Source organism: Heterodontus francisci, chromosome 3 (genome assembly GCF_036365525.1).
Source record: "Heterodontus francisci isolate sHetFra1 chromosome 3, sHetFra1.hap1, whole genome shotgun sequence".
Taxonomy (NCBI): domain Eukaryota; kingdom Metazoa; phylum Chordata; class Chondrichthyes; order Heterodontiformes; family Heterodontidae; genus Heterodontus; species Heterodontus francisci.
The window spans coordinates 98,717,778-98,740,997 of NC_090373.1; the positions used below are offsets into that span (position 1 = coordinate 98,717,778).

Consider the following 23,220-nt stretch of genomic DNA (forward strand, 5'->3'; position numbering starts at 1 on the left):
GGGGGATTTTAACCTACATATAGACTGGAAAAATCAGATGGGCAGGGGTAGCCTAGATGAGGAGTACATAGAATGTTTTGGGGATAATTTCTTGCAACAATATGTTCTGGTGCCAACCAGAGAGCAGGCTATACTAGAACTGGTATTGTGCAATGAGGCAGGAATAATTAGTGACCTCATAGTTCAGGTGCCCCTACGTAGCAGTGATCATAATATGATTGAAATTTACATTCAGTTTGAGGGAGAGAAGAGTGGGTCTAAGACTAGTATTTTAAACTTAAATAAAGGCAATTATGAGGGCATGAAAGCAGAGCAGGCTAAAGTGAACTGGCAAATCAGGTTAGGGAGAGGTCAATAGAGATGCAGTGGCAGACATTTAAGGGGATATTTCAGAATACACAGAATAGATACATTTCAACGAGAAAGTAGAATTCAAAGGGTGGGACCCGCTATCCGTGGTTAACTATAACAGTTAAAGATAGTATCAAACTTAAAGATAAAGCCTATAATTGTGCAAAGATGGGAGGCAGGCCAGAAGATTGGACAGAATATAAAAAACAGCAAAGAAGGACTAAAAGATTGATAAGGAAGGTAAAATTAGAGTATGAGAGAAAGCTAGCTAGAAATATAAAGACAGATAGTAAGAGTTTCTATTGATATTTTAAAAAGAAAACAGATAACCAAAGTGAACGTTGGTCCTATAAAAAGTGAGTCTGGGGAATTAATACTGGATAATAAGGAGATGGCAGATGAATTGAACAGATATTTTGCATCGGTCCTCACTAGTGAGGTTACAAGTAACATCCCAGTATTAGCTGTAAGTCAGGAAATGGAAGGGAGGAGGAACTCAAGAAAATTACAATCATCAGGGAAGTGGTACTGAACAAATTGTTGGAGCTGCGGGCTGACAAGTCCCCAGGTCCTGATGGACTTCATCCTAGGGTGTTAAAAGAAGTGGCTAGTGACATAGTTGATGTGTTAGTTTTAATTTTCCAATATTCCCTAGATTCGAGGAAGGTTCCTTTAGATTGGAAAATAGCAAATGTAACTCCTTTATTCAAAAAGGGAGTGAGACAGGAAGCAGGAAAACTATAGGCCAGTTAGCTTAACATCTGTCTGAGGAAAAATATTAGAAGCTATTATTAAAGATGTTATAGCAGGCCATTTAGAAAAATTCAAGGTAATTAGGCAGAGTCAACATGGTTTTGTTGGAGTTCTTTGAGGGAGTTATATGTGCTGTGGACAAAGGGGAACCGGTGGATGTAGTGTACTTAGATTTCCAGAAGGCATTTGATAAGGTGCCACATCAAAGGTTATTGCAGAAAATAAAAGCTCATGGTGTAGGGGGTAACATAGTGGCATGGACAGAAGATTGGTTAGCTAACAAGAAACAGAAAGTAGGCATAAATGGGCAATTTTCTGGTTGGCAAGATGGAACGAGTGGTGTGCCACAGGGATCGGTGCTGGGGCCTCAATGTTTTACAATTTATATAAATGATTTAGATGAAGGGACTGAAGGTATGCTTGCTAAATTTGCTGATGACACAAAGATAGGTAGGAAAGTAACTTATGAAGAGGATATAAGGAGGCTACAAAGGGATATAGATAGGTTAAGTGAGTGGGCAAAGACCTGGAGTATAATGTGACAAAGTGTGAAATTGTCCACTTTGGCAGGAAGAATTTAAAAAAAGCATATTATCGAAATGGTGAGAAATTGCAGACCTCTGAGATGCAGAGGGATCTGGGTGTCCTAGTGCATGAATCGCAAAAGGTTAGTATGCAGGTACAGCACGTAATTAGGAAAGCTAATAGAATGTTATTGTTTATCGTGAGGGGAATTGAATATAAAAGTAGGGAGGTTATGCTTCAGTTATATAAGGCATTGGTGAGACCACATCTGGAGTACTGTGTACAGTACTGGTCTCATTTAAGGAAGGATGTAAATGCGTTGAAGGCAGTAGAGAGAAGGTTTACTAGATTAGTACCTGGAATGGGTGGCCTGTCTTACAAGAAAAGATTGGACAGGCTAGGCTTGTATCTGTTGTAATTTAGAAGAGTAAGAAGCGACTTGATTGAAACATATAAGATCCTGAGGGGTCTTGACAGGGTGGATGTGGATAGGATGTTTCCCCTTGTGGGAGAATCTCAAACTAGGGGTCACTGTTTAAAAATAAGGGGTCGCCCATTTAAGACAGAGATGAGGAGAAATTTTTTCTCTCAGAGGGTCGTGAGTCTTTGGAATTCTCTTCCTCAAAAGGCAGTGGAAGCAGAGTCTTTGAATATTTTTAAGGCAGAGGTAGATAGATTCTTGATAAGCAAGGGGGTGGAAGGTTATCAGGGGTAGGTGGAAATGTGGAGTAATCAGTTCAACCATGAACTCATTGAATGGTGGAGCAGGCTCGAAGAGTCTAGTGGCCTACTCCTGCTCCTAATTCATATGTTCAAATGTTTGAGGGGAACTTGCAGGTGGTGGTGTACCATGCATCTGCTGCCTTTGTCCTTCCAGATGTAAGAGGTCGCAGGTTTGGAAGGTGCTGTCTATCATCCTTTGCGCTAGGTATTACTTCAACCAGCAGAGAGGTTACCCCCTGATTCCCATTGACTCCAGTTTTGCTGGGGCTCCTTACTGCCATATTCAGTCAAATGCTGCCTTGATATCACGGGCAGTCACTCTCACCTCACCTCTTGAGTTCAGCTCTTTTGTCCATGTTTGAACCAAAGTTGTAATGAGGTCAGGAGTTGTGTGGCCCTGGCAGAACCCAAAATGAGCATCACTGAGCAGGTTATTACTAAGCAAGTGCCGCTTGTTAGCACTGTTGACGACACCTTCCATCACTTTACTGATGATCAAGACTGATGGGACGGTAATTGGCCGGGTTGGATTTGTCCTGCTTTTTGTGTACAGGACATACCTGAGCAATTTTCCACATTGCAGGGTAAATATCAGTGTTGTAGCTGTACTGGAACAGCTTAGCTCGGGGTGCGGCAAGTTCTGGAGCACAGGTCTTCAGTACTATCGCCAGAATATTGTCAGGGTCCATAGCCTTTGCAGTGTCCGGTGTCTTCAGTTGTTTCTTGGCATCAGTGATGCTGGGGACTTTGGGAGGAGGCAGAGATGGATCATCCACTCAGCACTTCTGGCTGAAGATTTTTACAAGTGCTTCAGCCTTATCTTCTGCACTAATGTGCTGGGCTCCCTCATCATTGAGGATGGGGATCCATTGGTTGTGGGATCGCTTAGCTCTATCCATCGCATGCTGCTTATGCTGTTTGACATGCAAGTAGTCCTGGGTTGTAGCTTCACCAGGTTGACACCTCATTTTGAGGTATGCCTGGTGCTGCTCCTAGCATGTCCTCCTGCACTTTTCATTGTACCAGGGTTGGTCCCCCAGCTTGCTGGTAATAGTAGAGTGGGGGATATGCCAGGCCATGAGGTTACAGATTGTGGTTGAATACAATTCTGCTGCTGCTGATGGCCACAACACCTCATGATGCCCAGTTATGTGTTGCTAGATCTGTTCAAAATCTATCCCATTTAGCACGGTGATAGTGCCACAACATGTAGATGGGACTTTGTCTCCACAGGGATTGTGCAGTGGACACTCCTACCAATACTGTCATAGACAGATGCATCTGCAGCAGGCAGATTGGTGAGAACGAGGTCAAGTATATTTTTCCCTCTTGTTGGTTCCCTCACCACCTGCTGCAGAACGAGTCTAGCAGCTATGTCCTTTAGGACTCAGCCAGCTTGGTCAGTAGTGGTGCTACCAAGCCACTCTTGGTGATGGACATTAAAGTCCCCCACCCAGAGTACATTATGCGCCCTTGCCACCCTCAGTGCTTCCTCCAAGTGGTGTTCAACATGGAGGAGTACTGATTCATCAGCTGAGGGAGGGCAGTAGGTGGTAATCAGTAGGAGGTTTCCTTGCCCAATTTTGACCTGATACCATGAGACTTCATGGGTTCTGAAGTCAATGTTGAGGACTCCCAGAGCAACTCCCTCCCGACTGTATACCACTGTCCCGCCACCTCAGCTGGGTTTGTCCTGCTGGTGGGACAGGACATACCCGGGGGTAGTGATTGCAGTGTCTGAGACATTGTCTGTAAGGTATGATTCTGTGAGTATGACTATGTCAGGCTGTTGCTTGACGAGTTTGTGGGACAGCTCTCCTAACTTTGACACAAGCCCCCAGATGTTAGTAGGAGGACTTTGCAGGGTTGACAGGGCTGTGTTTGCCGTTGTCATTTCCGGTGCCGAGGTCGATGCCGGGTGGTCCTTCCGACTTCATTCCTTATCAACTTTGTAGTGGTTTGATACAGCTGATTGGTTTGTTAGGTCATTTCAGAGGGCATGTAAGAGTCAACCACATTGCTGTAGGCCTGGAGTCACATGTAGGCCAGATCAGTTAAGGACAGCAGATTTCCTTCCCTAAAAGGACATTACTGAACCAGATGGGTTTTTACGACAATTTTTTACTATGGTTTCATGACGATCATTAGACTAGCTTTCTTTTGGTAACAAAAAAAGCAAGAATTGCTCAAATATCAGTGTGAAAACAATGCATTACACACTCTGATAATTTGGCAGAGCAACATTTCCAAATGAGAAATGCGTTGTTAGAATTTGGGACATTTCTGTAGGTTAGCAGCGAGCAAAACTGTTGTGATATCTGCAAGATTTGAGTTGGTGAACATTGGTTTGCAAGGTATGAACTCTCACCTTTGAGCTGAGGGATCCTTTGACTCTGCAAATGTTAAATTAATAATGTGTCAACAAATGTATCTTCTATGTCTCGTGGTACATGAGACAACTCATTTCTTCCACTGTTTTTACATCGAGCAGATTGTGCTCTGGGTCATTTCTGAAACAAAGCCCCTTTTTTACATCAATAAGTCTTTAGCATGCCTTACAACTCCCTACCAGGAGGACTGGCTAGATGTGATAGGAGTGGCGCCAATCCATTCCCATGAGATGCGAGTATCTCACTGGATGATCAAACACTAGAGCTTTGACCTCCTGCTTGCCAGATCTATTATGTGGGGGGTGGGCAGGCACTCTGCTCACATCAGACACAAGTACTCCACTAAATGTCAACCCTGTATTCAGGGATTGGTGCTCCCATCTTCGTTTGCTGACATATAATCTGCTTAAATTATGTATGTGGTTATAGGAACAGGAGTAGCCATTTAGACTCTTGAATCTATTCCACCATTCAGTGAGATCATGGTTGATTGTGACCTAACATCATATACCTGCCTTTGCCCCATATCCCCTAATAGCTTTGTTGAACAAAGATTTAGCAAACTTAGTTTTAAAACTGGCGTGGGTTCAATTGCCATTTGCGGGAGAGTTCCAAACCACCAGCACCCTTTGTGTGAAGAAGTGTATCCTAATTTCACTTTTTTTTGTTTGTTCATGGAATGTGGGCATTTCTGGCAAGGCCAGCACTTACTGCCAATTCCTAATTGCTCTTGAGAAGGTGGTGGTTAGCTACCTTCTTGAACTGCTGTAGTCCATCTGGTATAGGTACACCCACAGTGCTGATAAGTAGAGAGTTCCAGGATTTTGATCTGAAAGGTCTGGCTCTACTTTCTTACTCTATGTTACTCTAGGCTACTGTATATTAATCTGGGCAATAGATGGGAAGAAACTTTGATATCGCAAATCGTAAAGTTGGGAAAATAACAGAGAAAAGAAAACAGTAAGATACCTTTTCACAACAATACAAACAGGAGCTTCATGTGATAATACAGCTTATCATTTAAATCATTTAGTATGATTATAACTGCAAATCTCACACCTAGGATTAAGCCAATGTTGACTTCTCCAGTATTTACGCATAATATTCAACGGAATTACCATTGTGTATATGTGCACATATGTGTTTGTGGGGATAGGGCTACAATCAATACTTTGCATTGCTGAAAGTACTATAGAGTGCATTAATCTAACACTACTGAAAACAGAGTACTGAAAACAATTACATCTATTGCAGGAATATGCCATTCCTGAGAACATTTTCTTGGAAAATTAACTGTTCTTACAACACTGGTTTCACTCATGTCGAATTGTCTATCCTTCATGCAGATGTTGCATATTCATTGTGAAGAAAACATTATTCAGAAGAATAACAAGTAATCCCAAGATAAATCTTGTACATGAGTTACTTTTAGCTAGGAATTTATTCTGTAATAATTTGGTAGCTTTTTTTTTCCAATTACAAACTCTAAACTACAAACTTAAGATTCATCATACTCTTGCAGAATTGCTAAACATTTGACATGGCAAAACAATTATAAAAACAATATTTTATCTTACCTTCCATGTCTGTAAGGTTGATTCTTTGATTCATTTCCTGAACAGACAGTGTCTAAGGAACATAAATACATTCTGTTGATATCAAAGTTTACTTGGTGGCTCTGAAAGTAACATTGAACAATTCAGTATAATGTGAAATTAACATGAAATGGAGCAGCTAGTCCTCTACTTACTGAGGCATTACATGAACATCCCAGATTGTCATTTGGAATCAATTGGGAGAGTGCGCAGACAGATAAAGCAGATACCTCTGTAGGAAGAACAGGGCTATGAAAAGGATTCTTTAGCAGATGGTTTAGACTGCCATGAGACCCATTATTAGGTGCAGGTGTGATCTTCAACAAATCTAACAAGGGAAGAAAAATCACAGAGCAATCCTGTTACAAATACACAACTGTGCCTTTGGTTCTTTAGTATTTCTTTCAGTATTTATTCAAATCACATGCTTGAAGAAAGCATTATTTACTCACGACAACTGGCAATCTGTGAGTTAGAGCCAGTGGAAAAATAAACATTATTATGGAGCAAATAATAAGCAACCAATAAGTTTACAATCCGACAAAGGAAGTTTTACGTGGACTCTTTTCAAGGTCGGTACCTTGTTTTATTTCTCCAAAGAAACAGATTTACAGTCATGTGTCACATTAGCATCAACTGAGAATTGACAATAGATTTATTGTTCATGAACCATCCCTCTTCCACCGACACTAACATATCCACTCACTGTCAGCTCAAAAGGAAAATGCCATTGTCGTCAATGCTTTGACAGACTCTCTGGGCTGAATTTTCACTTTGGGGGCTAAAAATAGGAGCCGGAACTGTTTCTGATCCCGAACCCACTCTTGGGGCGAAGCAGTCACTCGTTGAGATTTTGACTGGGGCACCCATTTAATTGGCATGGAGATAGGTTCCCTGTCCAATAAAGGGCAGCGGGTGGGCTCTGGAAGCTGGAGGGCCAATCAGAGGCCTTCCAGCTTCAGATGAGCACCCGGTTGCAGTAAATGGTAAGTAACTGAGAGGGTACTTCAACACGAAGGCACCCTCTCAGGCACTTATTAAAACATTTAATTTAAAAATAGAAAAAGCAGCCAGCCCACCACTGTGGAGGGGGAATTCCTCTGCAGGGCAGCCTTTGGCTGCACCCCACCCAAGCAGGCAGGGAGGGGCTATAGGCCTGCCTGGAGCATTGCACTCCCCCCAGCCAACCACTGGGTGCCCACCTCCGGCAGTTGAACTGCCTCCCCTGTTGCGTTGGGAAACTAGAGGCTGATTGGAAAATCCCAGTCGGCTTCTTTTACCCACCGTTAGAAGGCTCTTAATGAGTCTAATTGGGGGTGGGGAGCCTTGCCTGGCCCTGAACCTGTCTCCCCAAAATGGCCGGTGCCAGGAATGGTGGAAGGAAACGGGTATTTTCGGGCCCCATCCGCCTCCATTCCCGACCTCGATGGGGCCCGAAAATCCTGCCCTCTATTTCAGTGCCAGACTTGAGAATGCATCTTCCCCAACTCACAATCAGATCTGGAGGTCTTGGTGATGCAGCTCCATGCGCCCCTTGGAAGTACTTACTCATTCACACAAAGAAATGAGATCATAGTCACCCATCCCACAATAAGACAGACATTATTTCATCAACATGGAACAGACTGTTCGAAATGTCAGTTTTTTGTTAAGAAAGTATGTAATCCTCATACAAACATAACTGTTATTGGATGTGGAACTTGTTTACATTAGGTCTAGCCAATTGGTTATTTTGTACACAATTCCACTCTGTGGTATGTTAATAAGAATTACAAAATATATTTTCATGCTACTTAAATAGTAGGTTCAGAAAGTATTACAAAAAAAATAGTTTCAGATTTCCTATCTACAGACAATGTCCCAGACACTGCCATCACCATCCCCGGGTATGTCCTGTCCCACCGGCAGGACAGACCCACCAGAGGTGGCGGCACAGTGGTATACAGTAGGGAGGGGGTTGCCCTGGGAGTCCTCAACATCGAGTACGGACCCCATGAAGTCTCATGGCATCAGGTCAAACATGGGCAAGGTAACCTCCTACTGATTACCACCTATCGCCCTCCCTCAGCTGATGACTCAGTACTCCTCCATGTTGAACACCACTTGGAGGAAGCACTGAGGGTGGCAAGGGCACAAAGTGTACTCTGGGTGGGGGACTTCAATGTCCATCACCAAGAGTGGCTTGGTAGCACCACTACTGACCGAGCTGGCCGAGTCCTAAATGACATAGCTGCTAGACTGGGTCTGCGGCAGGTGGTGGGGGAACCAACACGAGGGAAGAACATACATGACCTCGTCCTCACCAATCTGCCTGCCGCAGATGCATCTGTCCATGACAGTATTGGTAGGAATGACCACCGCACAGTCCTCGTGGAGACAAAGTCCCGCCTTCACATTGAGGACACCGTCCATCGTGTTGTGTGGCACTACCACCATGCTAAATGGGATAGATTTCAAACAGATGTAGCAATGCAAAACTGGGCATCCATGAGGCGCTGTGGGCCATCAGCAGCAGCAGAATTGTACTCAACCACAATCTGTAACCTCATGGCCCGGCATATCCCCCACTCTACCATTACCATCAAGCCAGGAGACCAACCCTGGTTCAATGAAGAGTGCAGGAAGGCATGCCAGGAGCAGCACCAGGCATACCTCAAAATGAGGTGTCAACCTGGTAAAGCTACAACCCAGGACTACTTGCATGCCAAACTGCGTAAGCAGCATGCGATAGATAGAGCTAAGCGAGCCCATAACCAACAGATGAGATCTAAGCTCTGCAGTCCTGCCACATCCAGCCGTGAATGGTGGTGGACAATTAAACAAGTAACTGGAGGAGGTGGCTCCACAAATATCCCTATCCTCAATGATGGGGGAGCCCAGCACATCAGTGCGAAAGATAAGGCTGAAGCATTTGCAACAATCTTCAGTCAGAAGTGCCAAGTTGATGATCCATCTCGGCCTCCTCATGAAGTCCCCAGCATCACAGATACCAGACTTCAGCCAATTCGATTCACTCCGCCTGATATCGAGAAACAACTGAAGGCACTGGATACTGCAAAAGCTATGGCCCCTGACAATATTCCGGCAATAGTACTGAAGACCTGTGCTCCAGAACTTGCCACGCCCCTAGCCAAGCTGTTCCAGTACAGCTACAACACTGGCATCTACCCTGCAATGTGAAAAATTGCCCAGGTATGTCCTGTACACAAAAAGCAGGACAAGTCCAACCCAGCCAACTACCGCCCCATCAGCCTACTCTCAATCATCAGTAAAGTGATGGAAGGTGTCATCAACAGTGCCATCAAGCGGCACTTGCTTAGCAATAACCAGCTCAGTGATGCTCAGTTTGGGTTCCGCCAGGGCCACTCAGCTCCTGACCTCATTACAGCCTTGGTTCAAACATGGACAAAAGAGCTGAACTCAAGAGGTGAGTTGAGAGTGACTGCCCTTGACATCAAGGCAGCATTTGACTGAGTACGGCATCAAGCAGCCCGAGCAAAACTGAGGTCAATGGAAATCAGGGGGAAAACCCTCCGCTGGCTGGAGTCATACCTAGCACAAAGGAAGATGCTTGTGGTTGTTGGAGGTCAATCATCTCAGCTCCAGGACATCACTGCAGGAGTTCCTCAGGGTAGTGTCCTGGGCCCAACCATCTTCAGCTGCTTCATTAATGCCTTCCTTCAATCATAAGGTCAGAAGTGGGGATGCTCGCTAATGATTGCACAATATTCAGCACCATTCGTGACTCCTCAGATACTGAAGTAGTCCGTGTAGAAATGCAGCAAGACCTGGACAATATCCAGGCTTGGGCTGATAAGTGGCAAGTAACATTCGTGCCACACAAGTGCCAGGCAATGATTATCTCCAACAAGAGAGAATCTAACCATCTCCCCTTGACATTCAACGGTATTACCATTGCTGAATCCCCCACTATCAACATCCTAGGGGCTACCATTGACCAGAAACTGAACTGGAATAGCCATATAAATACCGTGGCTACAAGCGCAGGTCAGAGGCTAGGAATCCTGCTCCCATAGAAAAGTTACGGCATAGAAAGAGGCCATTCAGCCCATTGTGTCTGCGCTGGCTGAAAAAACTAGTCTTTCAATCTAATCCCACCTTCCAGCACCTGGTCCATAGCCTTGCAGGTTACAGCACTTCAGGTGCTGTTCCAGGTACCTTTTAAATGAGTTGAGGGTTTCTGCCTCCACCACCGATTCCAAACACCCACCAACCTCTGGGTGAAAAGGTTTTTCCTTATGTCCCCTCTAATCCTTCCACCAATCACCTTAAATCTGTGCCCCCTGGTAATTGACCTCCCCACCATGGGAAGCAGGTCCTTCCTGTCTACTCTATCTAGGCCCCTCATAATTTTGTACACCTCAATTAAGTCACCCCTCAGCCTCCTCTGTTTTAAGGAAAACAACCCTAGCCAATCCAATCTTTCCTTTCCTCATAGCTGCAGTTTTCAAGCCCTGGCAACATTCTGGGAGCGGGCGGGAAAGTGGAGTTGAAGCCAAAGATCAGCCATGATCGTACTGAATGGCGGAGCAGACGTGATGGGCCATATGGTCTACCCCAGCTCCTATTTCTTACATTCTTATGTTCTTATGAACTGCTAGACTCAAGGTCTTATTTAATGTTCATTAGCACTGGATTAAACAGACATTTATGACAACAAATTCTTCAGAGCTGAAGGCTGCATGCAAGACCAAGTTTCCAACTTCAATTTCACACCTGCACAAGCAGTTCATTGCATAACGCATTCTCTCTTTATTGAAGTTAGACTTTGTTCTGTTGCCTAATGTCCACTCACACAAAAACAGCTAACTTTCATATGAATCCTTGGAGAAAGGAAATGGTGCTTCCCCATTCAGCAGCCAAGTGCACAAAATTGAAATGGAAAAAATTAAATCACAACTTGCTGGCCGTATAACAACACATTCTGACAGGCACTGAGCTTGAAATAACAGCTCTGCTGTCAGCCTAGGGCTGAAGCATAATTCTAATATAATTTGCAAATAATCGTTGTAGAAGGAAATCTTATGTTTAATTCTGAGTTACAATACTTGGCAGAACAGTTTGAAATGCCATTTATTCCAGTGTAAGTATATGATTGCAAGTATGGCTGGCCCAAAGGAAATGTTTATTTTAGAACAAGTACTAATGTTATTTCACCTCCTTCTTTGTCTTATGCAAGCAAAATGAGCTGGTTGAGGAAGGGGAAAAATCTGAGTGAGACCATTGCAAGATGGAATAGTTCAGTAGATTGACCCTAAAATTATATCACAGCAAGTTGCAGAAGCTAATTGTCCCATCACATTCACCTAGGAGCAAACTTTGCCAGAATTTTACTTTGATCAAATCAGGCAACCTCGGAGGTGGCTGCAGCGACAAATAGTGGGCGATGACGTCGGAATGGGTCCCCGACATCATGACGCAAGATCGATGGCAGGGGAGATGGGGACGCCGCTCGTTGTCCGATTTAAGGCAATTGACGGCCAATTGAAGTGATTAAAAAGTCGATTGACAGCCATTTTATGTCCCCTGTGTCATTTTACATTCTGCACATGGGCCACACGGGGGGGTGGTCGCAGACCTGGCAGCTTTAAATGAGTGGCAACCTCTCTCTCACTGAAGGAGTTTGAGGTACTGGAGTTTTCTGTTTTGTGTGTTTTATTTTGCAGTAAATTCCAAGGTCTGGGCTGATATTGCTGGCTCACCAGGACTCACTTGAGTGAGTAATACTCCTGGTAAGACCACAGATTCTGTGATTTATCCCAGGTAGGGGAGGGGTTTGCGAGTGCCTGTCCTTGCAGCAGGCAGCAAATAGCTGTCCCCAGTGCATCTTTGGGACACTGCAGCCATGGGCATTGTCCACTCTGGAGGAGGGACCCCAGCGAGGAAGGGAACGGCACAAGGAGGGACAGGTGGCCAAGTGGCCAAGGAAATCAGCGACCTGTTGTCCGGCTGCAGCCTGGTAATGGGGGAGGGGCAGAAGGCCACAGAGTGCACCAGGAACAAAGATCTGTGAGGAGATGAGTCTACTCAATAGGCAGGGTGTACCGGTAGCGGTTGCGCTTCCTACAGATGTCAGAGCACAGGTGCCTTAGAAGACTGTGCCTGGCCCGAGAGACTATCACATCCCTATGTAAGATGATGGCAGCAGAGGTCAGCTCCAACTGCATGGGTGACTATCCATTGCCGGTGGCTCTCAAGGTCACAGTCACTTTGGACCTCAGCACATCAGGCTCATTCCAGGCTCCCACAGGAGACATGCAGAATCTCTCAGTCATATGCACATCACTGCATAAGGCTGGTAACTGATGCCATATTCAGGCAGGCCAACCAGTTCATCAAGTTCAAGACTGATTTGACCAGTCAGGGACCATTGCCATTCAAGTGTAAGGTTGGCACACTTCTGGACCCTTGTGCAGGTCAGATATGCCCAGCATATGCCCCAGGACAGAGCTGCAGCCATTAACTCCAGATGAAGGGCTTTCACTTTGCAACATCAACATCTGGATACCCACCCATCTGAGTACAAAGCAACGAGGACTGAGATATACTACTTACCCTGGCAGAGCAGAGAAGGTCATTGACCTGCTTGTGGCACTAATCCATGTCCTCCTCACAACCCCACAGCTGATGACCTCCTTCGCAACTTCTATCCAGGCCTTCCTGGGAGGCCTCCTCCTTCTCTCTGGTGGGAAGAGGGCATCCCGCCTAGCCTCAGCCGCCTGGAGGGGGCATGCAGGGAGTCATCGGAGAACTGTAGGGCTACCCGGTTGGTTCTCTCTGCCATTGCCGCAAGTGGGTAATGGTCCTCCAAGGTCTCAGGTTGGTATTTGTGAAGGTCCAGTTTGTCGCCCTTTCAGGTCCAAGGACAGCTCCCGTTCCCCTCAGCCTGCTATACGTGTCCTCAATGTAGCTCCTGCTCCTGCTCCTGCTCCTGCTCCTGCTCCTGCTCCTGCTCCTGCTCCTGCTCCTGCTCCTGCTCCTGCTCCTGCTCCTGCTCCTCCCACCGTCCTCTGTGAAGCTTGCAGCATTCTCAGAGCCACTAAAGATGCTGACAGCCCTTTTAAATAGCTGCCAGCAACTTCGTCCGGCTCTTTCCCCGCCCCCGCCGCAACAGACCTACCCGCTCGCCTTTTCTGTTCACATCTCCGCCGGTGAAACGCTAATTGGACATAAAGCGCTCGATCGCGGCAGCAGTTGAGCCTAGAGTGGGAGTGCCTTCGGCACCTGCTTCTGCTTCCCGGACCAGGTTATGTTAAATTCCGGCCTAAATGTTTTTTTCAGGTCTGCAATGGGGAGTGTTAGTGTCATTGCACAGGAAAATTCAGCCCCATTAAGATTTCACTATCTGTTTAGTCCTCACTGCTGAGGTAGGATTGCTTCAGGATACTTTGAGTCACTACCTTCAATCATCTGTCGTATAGACATTCTGAACTAGTTATACTGCAATAACATTAAAGACAAGTCCATCATGGAGAATCCTTAGCATTCAAGGGCAGTTACAATGGTACATTTTATTTACAGCAACATTAATCGTTGATCATGTGTAATTTGGAGTTAAAATAAAACCATTCACTTACATGAATTTATTTATAATATGAAAGCACTTACCACACATCAGGTTGTAGAGTTCAATATTGTCAAATGGATCAACCTCTGTCTTATATCTGAAGCCTGGCCCATTACCTATGAATATAGCCTAGAATTTACCATCAAGAGAAAACATGGTTAATACAAGAAGAAAAAAAAACACAAATTTGTTTATCAAATAGGGAAAGCGCACATTAAAAGGGAATTATTGCCCTCAGATCTTGCAAAATAAAATGTTTCCACGGATGCAAGGCCTAATTCTGTGGTAAAATTTGCAATGGAAAGTTGTAATGGGCTTCCATGAGCACCACTACTTTCAAAACCCCAAATTTGTACTTAATTACTTCCAAGAAATTTTGCCGTTTTTGGCAGAAATGCCCGACAACAACAGTGGTAAATTTTTCTACTCATCACAATGATAAATGTTGGTTCTATTAAATGGAATATTTCTTGTCAATTTTGTATCCATGAGCTAATGTCACAAGTCAACAGTCCTGGTGGGGATCCTCACTTGTTGGAAGTGCATATTCAGGTGCACATTGCCCATGATTGTCTCATCATGGTCAGAAGATTGTGGGCATTGCAATCCGAACTTTATGATATGCTCTCCCATTGGGGGACATTCCCTGCTGGAAAATGGACTCATCAAATTACCTCCCCTTAGTGTCAGCATCAACCACTCTAAGGTCAAGTCAACTGTTGTCAAATGCAGAATTTTGATCTCACTACTCTGCCTGACAAATGTGCTGAGGCTCACCTCTGACTACACCATTGTGAATTCATCCATTTCCCACATTAGCCATCTTTGTGATATGCTTAAGTGGTAATGTAATAGCAAATTACTATGCTGCCGCAATTTCAATGAAGCACAATCATGCCCTGCGCCTGCGCAATTTTCTATTACGTGCTCATGAAGGGCGATATTCCATGCCAGGAATGCAGAAACAGGAAATTAGCCCAACCATGTTGGTTGGAGATTGGGTGGTTATGCATACCAAAATCATACCATGTTTAGAAAGAATGCATTCTAACTACACACAGGACAGAGGAGACCATCCCCCTATATGGCAATTGTGAGTTGTACGTTGTTATATATTCTAATTACTTACTTGCATGCTTTTGTATTCATTATCATAGCCATGATTTCCACCACCACAGAAGTTGAATGTCAACGGATCTCTGAAAATGATTTTTAAAAACAGGAACTTTATAAGAGAACGACAATGAATAGCATAGAATGGAAAAAATAAAGGACATGAAGATTAACAGCCTGAAAATACTGATAGCTTCCAGTGGTGGTCCCGCAGGTGAATGCAGGGTCAAAAGGAGGGTGCCTGACTTGCATGGAGCAAACACATGCTGCCGGAAACTCTGGCACCTGCCTGCTGTCCTCTTCCTGGTGTGGATGTCCTCAGTTAGCCCAGATGCACAGCTCTGTGGCCTCCAAACATATGCCTTGTATCATTGCTCAAGCCATAGTTCCCAAAGGACCATAGGCATCTCTCCCCATTAGAGAGAGACAGTTGATTATGTATAGCTTGAGGGTCACCACTCCTCAAGGGTGGGACAAGGCGAGGAGGCAGGCCTCCATGAACTACCACAGCTAGTACGGGGATTGAACCACGCTGTTGGTGTCTTTCTGCATCACATGGAATTCCACGTGTAGGGAGTCTCCGGCCCAATCTCCTTTAGGTCACTGGCTCTGTAATGGGTTGGCACAGACACTGCCTCTTATAAGGGCAAGTAAGAAATCCCAGTTTAGGTTGGAACTTGGCGTATCTAGGTCATGGCTTATTTCAGGGCCGTTCTGCCGACTCCCACCATCATGGTGGAAGTCCGCCAGAACTTTTTTTTTATTTGTTCATGGGATGTGGGCATCGCTGGCAAGGCCAGCATTTATTGCCCATCCCTAATTGCCCTTGAGAAGGTGGTGGTGAACTGCCATCTTGAACTGCTTCAGTCATTGGGATGTAAGTACACCCACAGTGCTGTTAGGAAGGGAGTTCCAGGATTTTGACCCAGCGACAGCAAAGGAACAACGATATAGTTCCAAGTCAGGATGGTGTGTGGAATGGAGGGGAACAGTTAAGGAAGTTCAGTTGCTAAGTAATTGCCATGGAGACTACTATTCTATGTTAGTGGTAATGTAGCAGACCAACAGTTTTTTTTTTAACTTTTAAACTTGTTACTTGACATGAGATAAAGTACCCAGGCAGTAATTTCAGCCACTTGTGGTATGGCAGTCCAGTACGAAGTGTAGTCATTTGTAGCTTCTGTTACTAAATGAAGCAGTCTGCAGTAATTTAAAAGTTTCTCAAAGTCCAGAACTCAAAACAATTTTAGGTCACCAAAATGCACTAATATGAAAAGCACCCAATACTAGTTAATTGGAAAATATATTTCTAGCATTTCTTATAGTTTTCCTTCCCATGTACCCTAATTTCCATAGTTAACACCCCAAGCACAGACTTCCAAGGAAATAACTCCTTTCATTTGCTCCTATCTTATAACTTCCTGATCCAAGGTTAAGAGATCCCATATTACCTATTTTAATGCTGATCATACTGAATGCTGTCAATCCCTGTTATATGTTGCATAGAAACAACAGCAAATTTCAAAACCAGATGCTTTGACGCAAGCTGCATCATTTTATGAAGCTTTCTATTGTTATTGTTCAATTCAATTGCTGAATGAATAATTAGTTGAGAGCAGTACAGTGATTTGCAAATTGGCTATTTTTCCATTGTTTATAAAAATATTTGTTTATTTAGAGAATACAGGCACAACTATATGCAAAAATCCTTTAATCAGTTATAATTCTATAATAATTGCATAATATAGCATTTTTCATGTCGAAGTAATTTCAAAACACTTAGCACAGTGCATTACTTTTTTTTGAAACACAGTGATCATTGTTACTCAGCCAAAGGAAGCAACATTCACATGAGCTGAATGATCAGTTAATATATTTTTTCAATGATATTGGTGAGGAGAGGAAAGTTGGTAAGGACACTTTTGTTATGAACGCTGGACTTTGTAGAATGGGGTTATGTTTTAAAAGACTGTGATCTTTAATGCTGTATAAATTGGGCATTCGGAGCAGACATGTGACCTCATTCCAATTCACAGCAGGGTGAGGATGATGTCAAGGTCAACGTCGCCCTAAATCCCTACCCAAGCGTATCCTTCCACAAGGGAACATCTCGCAGATCACCATCCATTGCATCATCAGGGAAGTGACAAGAGGCTCTGTATGGAAGGAGAGGGGACTTCATCATTTTCTCATTGATCAGAGAGAAACAGGGGGAGAGAACACGTGCATTTGCCAAGATGGCAGGATTCCAATTGGTGCAGAGTGCAATCAACTGCACACACGTGTCACTTTGGGCCCCACATGTTAATGGGGAGATGTTGCATAACCACAAGGGCCACCACTTTATCAGTTGGTGTGTGACCATGACCAGAAGATCCTCTTAATTCCTCCTTTCTAGTTGGGCTGAGAACATACTGATCAAGGAAGTTCTGAACACAATCCAGAAATTGCTCCCCCTCCTTACCCTTTTCTCCAAAATTATCCCAATTGATAGTTGGATAAAGTCCCCCAATATCACCCCTCTGTAGTTCTTGCACATCTCTGTGATTTCCCTGCAGATTTGCTCCTCTATCTCTCTCTCACTGTTTGGAGGCCTATTGAATACCCCGAGTAGCATGATCATACACTTGTTGCTTCTCAACTCTAACCAAATGGATTCTGCCCTTGCCCCCTCAAGGACTTCCCCTCTTTCCAACACTATAATGTCTTCCCTAATCAGTACTGCCACCCCACCTCCCTTTTTGCTTCTCTATCTTTTCTGAACACTTTATATCCCTGTATATTAAGCACCCAGTCCTCGTCATTTTTAAGCCACGTTTCCGTTATTGCCACTACATTATATTCCCATACTGATATTTGTGCTTGTAGCTCACCAAACCTATTCACCACACAGTGCATTTACATACATTGTCTTTGCATTCCTCGTAACCCTTCTCAGTCTGCTTCTGTCCAATATGGAACTACTTCCTTCTCTAATACTGTCCTTATTCCTCCTTCTGTATGATGGAGCTGATTCCCTGATATTGGTTCCAGTCCTGTTTAAGTGCAACCCGTCCCTTTTAAATAGGTGCCTTCTGCCCCAGGGCTGGTCCCAATGCCCCAAGCATCTGAAGCCCTCCCTCTTGCACCATGCCTCAAGCCATACACTGATCCTCCCTATCTTTTTATTTCTATTCTCACTAGGGTGTGGCACTGGGAGTAATCCAGAGATTACTACCTTCTCTTTACCAGATCCTACTCTTTAACTTCCTCCTTAGCTCCTGAAAGATTAGATTAGATTAGATTAGATTAGATTAGAGATACAGCACTGAAACAGGCCCTTCGGCCCACCGAGTCTGTGCCGAACATCAACCACCCATTTATACTAATCCTACACTAATCCCATATTCCTACCAAACATCCCCACCTGTCCCTATATTTCCCTACCACCTACCTATACTAGTGACAATTTATAATAGCCAATTTACCTATCAACCTGCAAGTCTTTTGGCTTGTGGGAGGAAACCGGAGCACCCGGAGAAAACCCACGCAGACACAGGGAGAACTTGCAAACTCCACACAGGCAGTACCCGGAATCGAACCCGGGTTCCTGGAGCTGTGAGGCTGCGGTGCTAACCGCTGCGCCACTGTGCCGCCCAGTGGCAATCTGACTGTAGGACCTCAATATCTACCCTTGATGTGTCGTTGGCATTAACGTGTACCACAACTTCTGGCTCACTCCCTTCTTTCTGCAAAATATTCGGCATCCTTCCCTTTCCTGGCACCAGGGAGGCAACACACCCATGTAGGACTCACAATGACGTTTACAGAAATATCTGTCTGTTCCCCTGACTATGGAATCTCCTATAACAACTGCATTTCTACACTTTTCTGTTCCCTCTGTGCAGACCCATTCCCATTGGTGCCATGGTCTGGACTGCGCTCCTTCAGGGTATCGTCACTCCCAGCACTCTCCAATGCTGTTTGAGAGTGGCACAGACCCTAAAAACTCCTGCACCTCTGCCTCTTCCTCATCTTCCGGATGGCCAACCACCTCGTATCCTGAACTCTTATTGCCTGTGGGAGGGCCACCTCATTTTTTTTTATTTGTTCATGGGATGTGGGCATCGCTGGCTAGACCAGTATTTATTGCCCATCCCTAATTGCCTTTGAGAAGGTGGTGGTGAGCTGCCTTCTTGAACTGCTGCAGTCCTTAGGGTGTAGGTACACCAACAATGCTGTTAGGAAGGGAGTTCCAGGATTTTCACCCAGCAACAGTGAAGTAACAGTGATATAGTTCTAAGACAGGCTGGTGTGTGGCTTGGAGAGGAACTTGCAGATGGTGGTGTTCCATGCATCAGCTGCTCTTGTCCTTCTAGGTGGTTGAGGTCGCGGGTTGGAAGGTGCTGTCTAAGGAGCCTTGGTGCATTGCTGCAGTGCATCTTGTAGATGGTACACACTGCTGCCACTGTGCGTTGGTGGTGGAGGGAGTGAATATTTGTGGATGAGGTGCCAATCAAGCAGGCTGCTTTTTCCTGGATAGTGTCGAGCTTCTTGAGTGTTGTTGGAGCTGCACCCATCCAGGTAGGTGGAGAGTATTCCATCACACTCCTAACGTGTGCCTTGTGGATGCTGGTCAGGCTTTGGGGAGTCAGGAGGTGAATTTCTCGCCGCAGGATTCCTAGCTTCTGACCTGTTCTTGTTACCACAGTATTTTCATGTTTACTCCATTTCAGTTTCTGGTCAATGGTAACGCCCAGAATGTTGATAGTGGGGGATTCAGCGATCGTAATGCCATTGAATGTCAAGGGGAGATGGTTAGATTCTCTCTTGGAAAGCACAATCCAGGAAACTCACCTCCTTCCTGATGCTCCGCAGTGACTCAAGCTGCCTCTCAAGCTTGGAAATCCTGTGCTCGAGATGAAGACATTTCCTACACACGTGGTCACCAAGACACGTGAAGTGTCCTGGAGTTCCCACATGGTGCATGAATTGCAAAGAACAAGTCGCAGCTGCCCATCCATGATCTAAAAAAAAACTCTATTCCCTCTTTTAGAATCTATTTGGCACCTTGTTTAAAGAATTAATTTTAATTAATGCCTCTAGACCTGCCCTATTCTTATACATTCACTCACTGATATACTCACCTTGATTGAGGTTATTAATTTCCTGGCTCCTAATTTGAAAAACTGCCCTAGTTTAGAGAGAGAAAAAGAGAAATATTCACCAACCAATCACTTACCCGCTTTCCTTTGACGTCACCCTTTGATTTTTTTTCTTGGTTTTCTCTCACAGTGCTCTTTCTCTCTCTTTGCCACTGCTTTATCCCTGCTGTGCTTTCGGATCTTTGGCGCTGTTCTCGCAGTGCTCTCTCTCATCCTCACTCTCTCTCCACCGCTACTTTACCCCCGCTGTGCTTTTGGATCTTTTGCGCTGCTCTTGTAGTGCTCTCTCTCATCCTCACTGACCTTAACCACTTGTGTGAGGTCATTGAACGTCTGGCACTGCTGCCAGGTCTTCGAGGTCAGACTCCAGGAACTGACCTCCTTGGCCACCTGTTCCCATTCCCGTGATGTGCCGTGAGGGCCTCCTGGCCACCTGTGGAAATATTGCATCTTTCCTCCTTTCCACCTGCTGGACTAATGTCTTCAGTTCTGAATTAGAAAACTTTGGAACCCTCTTTCTTGCCTGTTGCTCCATTTTCGCTGTTTTAGCTTCTCTCCAAGTCTTCCACAGACAGTCTGCAGCAACTTCTCTACAATGAGGAGCAGGCTACCTCTAAGACATGCAGGGTAGGTGTGCCACATGCTGGCCGTACATGCTGCTGGGTCCCCCACATTGTGCATGCAGCCAGTCAACAGCACGTTCCAAACTGGGTTGCACACTGAAATCACTTAGATGAGGCAGCACAATGTTTGCGTGCTGCCTGTCTCGACAGGACCAGGTGCGAGGTGATTACACATTGTGTTTCCCGCATCCAAAAACTGTGAGATTGGAATTTATCCCCAGTGGGAATTCAGCCTTGAGGTGCTGTTGGACAGGATGTTTTTTTCCCTTCTGAGAAATATGAGGAATTTGGTCCCTGTGAGGATTTGGTACTAGTGTGAGTTCAGGTTAATACTATTTACATTTTTAAGTGAAAAATATGAGGATGACAGTGCAGGAAAGCACAATATATGGGCCTCATGGATCCCCAGTTTGTCCAGAGGCAGCACCAAATGCCTGAAAATTGAAAAGCTGGAGCAGAAGATCTCTGTGCTGCAGTAGCAATTAGTCACAGTCCACAGCAACTGGAAGGATGAGGAATTTCTAGATCATGCTCTCCAGGACATGGTCACCCAACAAATAGTGTTAGACAGTTCAGAACATAAGGATAATATCAAAAGAGAGAAGTGGGTGGCTATCTACACTGGCAGTCACTGGTGCATGGAAATCTTAGATGCTGGATTTTCTCACAGTTTTATAACTTTGGACAGGTATGAGATAGACAGTGACAGCAACTCAGAGGAGGATGGTTCTGATCAATATTACGGCACTGCAGATTAAGGGACTACTCACGGGAGTCGAGGCAGATAAACTACAAGAATAGAAGAGAGATGGTAGTTGGGGATTCTACAATCGGGGTAACCTTTTTTTACAATCATAACTAGGAGTCCTGAATGGTACATTGCCTCCCTGATGTCAGAGTAAAGGATAGAAGGAAGAGAAAGCAGTCAAAAGACATTTATTTACTTAGAGATACAGCACTGAAACAGGCCCTTCAGCCCACCAAGTCTGTGCCGACCATCAACCACCCATTTATACTATTCCTACATTAATCCCATATTCCTACCACATCCCCACCTTCCCCTACCTATACTAGGGGCAATTTATAATGGCCAATTTACCTATCAACCTGTAAGTCTTTGGTTGTGGGAGGAAACCGGAGCACCCGGCGAAAATCCATGCAGTCACAGGGAGAACTTGCAAACTCCACACAGGCAGTACCCAGAATTGAACCCAGGTCGCTGTTGCTGTGATGCTCCGGTGCTAACCACTGCGTCACTGTGCTGCCACATGGTCCACTTTGGAGCCAATGACATAAATATAAGTACATTTGAGGTTTTGAAGAAGGAATTTGCAGAGCTGGTATTAGATTGGAAAATGAGACCTCAAGGGTCCTAATCTCCAGATTGATACCCGTGCCAAGCACCTGTGCAGGTTAAGGAGAGAAGTTAGAAAGATCAACATGTGCTTGCAAGTTTGGTGCAGGTGGAAAGGGTTTACATTCTTGGGGTATTGGAGTAATATTTAGAATAAGGGAACACTATAGGAAAGGAACAACCTTCACTGGTACCAAAACAGCAGCAATGTCAGAGAGAGCAAATACAAAATATGGCATGGGGTGAGGAATGCCTAGGTTTGAGAATAGAGAAAGAGAGAATAGGATGAATAAATTTATTAGATTAGAAGCAGAAGGCTTTGTATAAATAACTAAAGAGAAATAAGCAGGTTATCAGGTAGTGAGAGTTTAAAACACAAGTTGAAGGGGAAAGGATTTTTTTAAAAAGCGAACATGAAAACTCGGGAAAAAGTCAAAATCAAAAAATTAGACAGGATAAAATGGTATGGAAATGAATACAGAAAGCATTCTAAACAAAATTGGAGAGTTAGAAGCATTAATAACTATGGAGGGATATAATACAGTAGCTAGAATGGAGACGTGGCCTAAATTTAAATAGAACTAGGAACTTAATATGCCTGTACGTAATATATTCTGTAGAGATAGGGACGGGAAATGGGAGGTGGGAGATAAGGTAGAAGTGCTACTGAAGTATTCTATCATAGCACTAGAATGTAAGGATGGGTTGCATGAAGACAGAATCCATATAGGTAGAGTTAGGAAATAGGAGGGGAAAGGCATCATTCTTAGTTTGTGTAATAATTGAACAGTGGAGCTCAGAGAGAGGTGGACATCTGCAGGCAGTTCAGAGTGATATATGAAAGTAACCGAGGGGGTAGATTATAAATCAGAAAGCATGTGAATAAAAGAAATGACATACCGTCCAGCCAGCCACTGTCTGTCCAAGTACAGATGGACCTCCTTGTCTATTCTAAGGTTGTTGGCAAAGTGGAAACGCTTTGGCAGGTCATTGGACATATAAGGTATGAAATGCTGGTTAGGAAATCTGCACTAAAATAGAAGTCGTACAAAATAAATATA

The 23,220-nt window shown here is 44.6% G+C and overlaps 1 protein-coding gene across 2 annotated transcripts in view; it reads right to left on the reverse strand.

Moving 5' to 3' along the window:
- The window catches only part of LOC137358745 (ectonucleotide pyrophosphatase/phosphodiesterase family member 3-like), a 164,303-nt gene that overhangs the window by 63,440 nt on the left and 77,643 nt on the right, over positions 1-23,220 (reverse strand). For both annotated transcript variants that reach the window (XM_068025043.1, XM_068025044.1), the window contains 5 exons: positions 23,060-23,190; positions 15,055-15,124; positions 13,967-14,054; positions 6,493-6,665; positions 6,320-6,371 (listed from right to left, as the gene is read on the reverse strand). In XM_068025043.1, the coding sequence (XP_067881144.1) occupies positions 6,320-6,371; positions 6,493-6,665; positions 13,967-14,054; positions 15,055-15,124; positions 23,060-23,190 (514 nt within the window). The remainder of the gene's footprint in view (positions 1-6,319; positions 6,372-6,492; positions 6,666-13,966; positions 14,055-15,054; positions 15,125-23,059; positions 23,191-23,220) is intronic.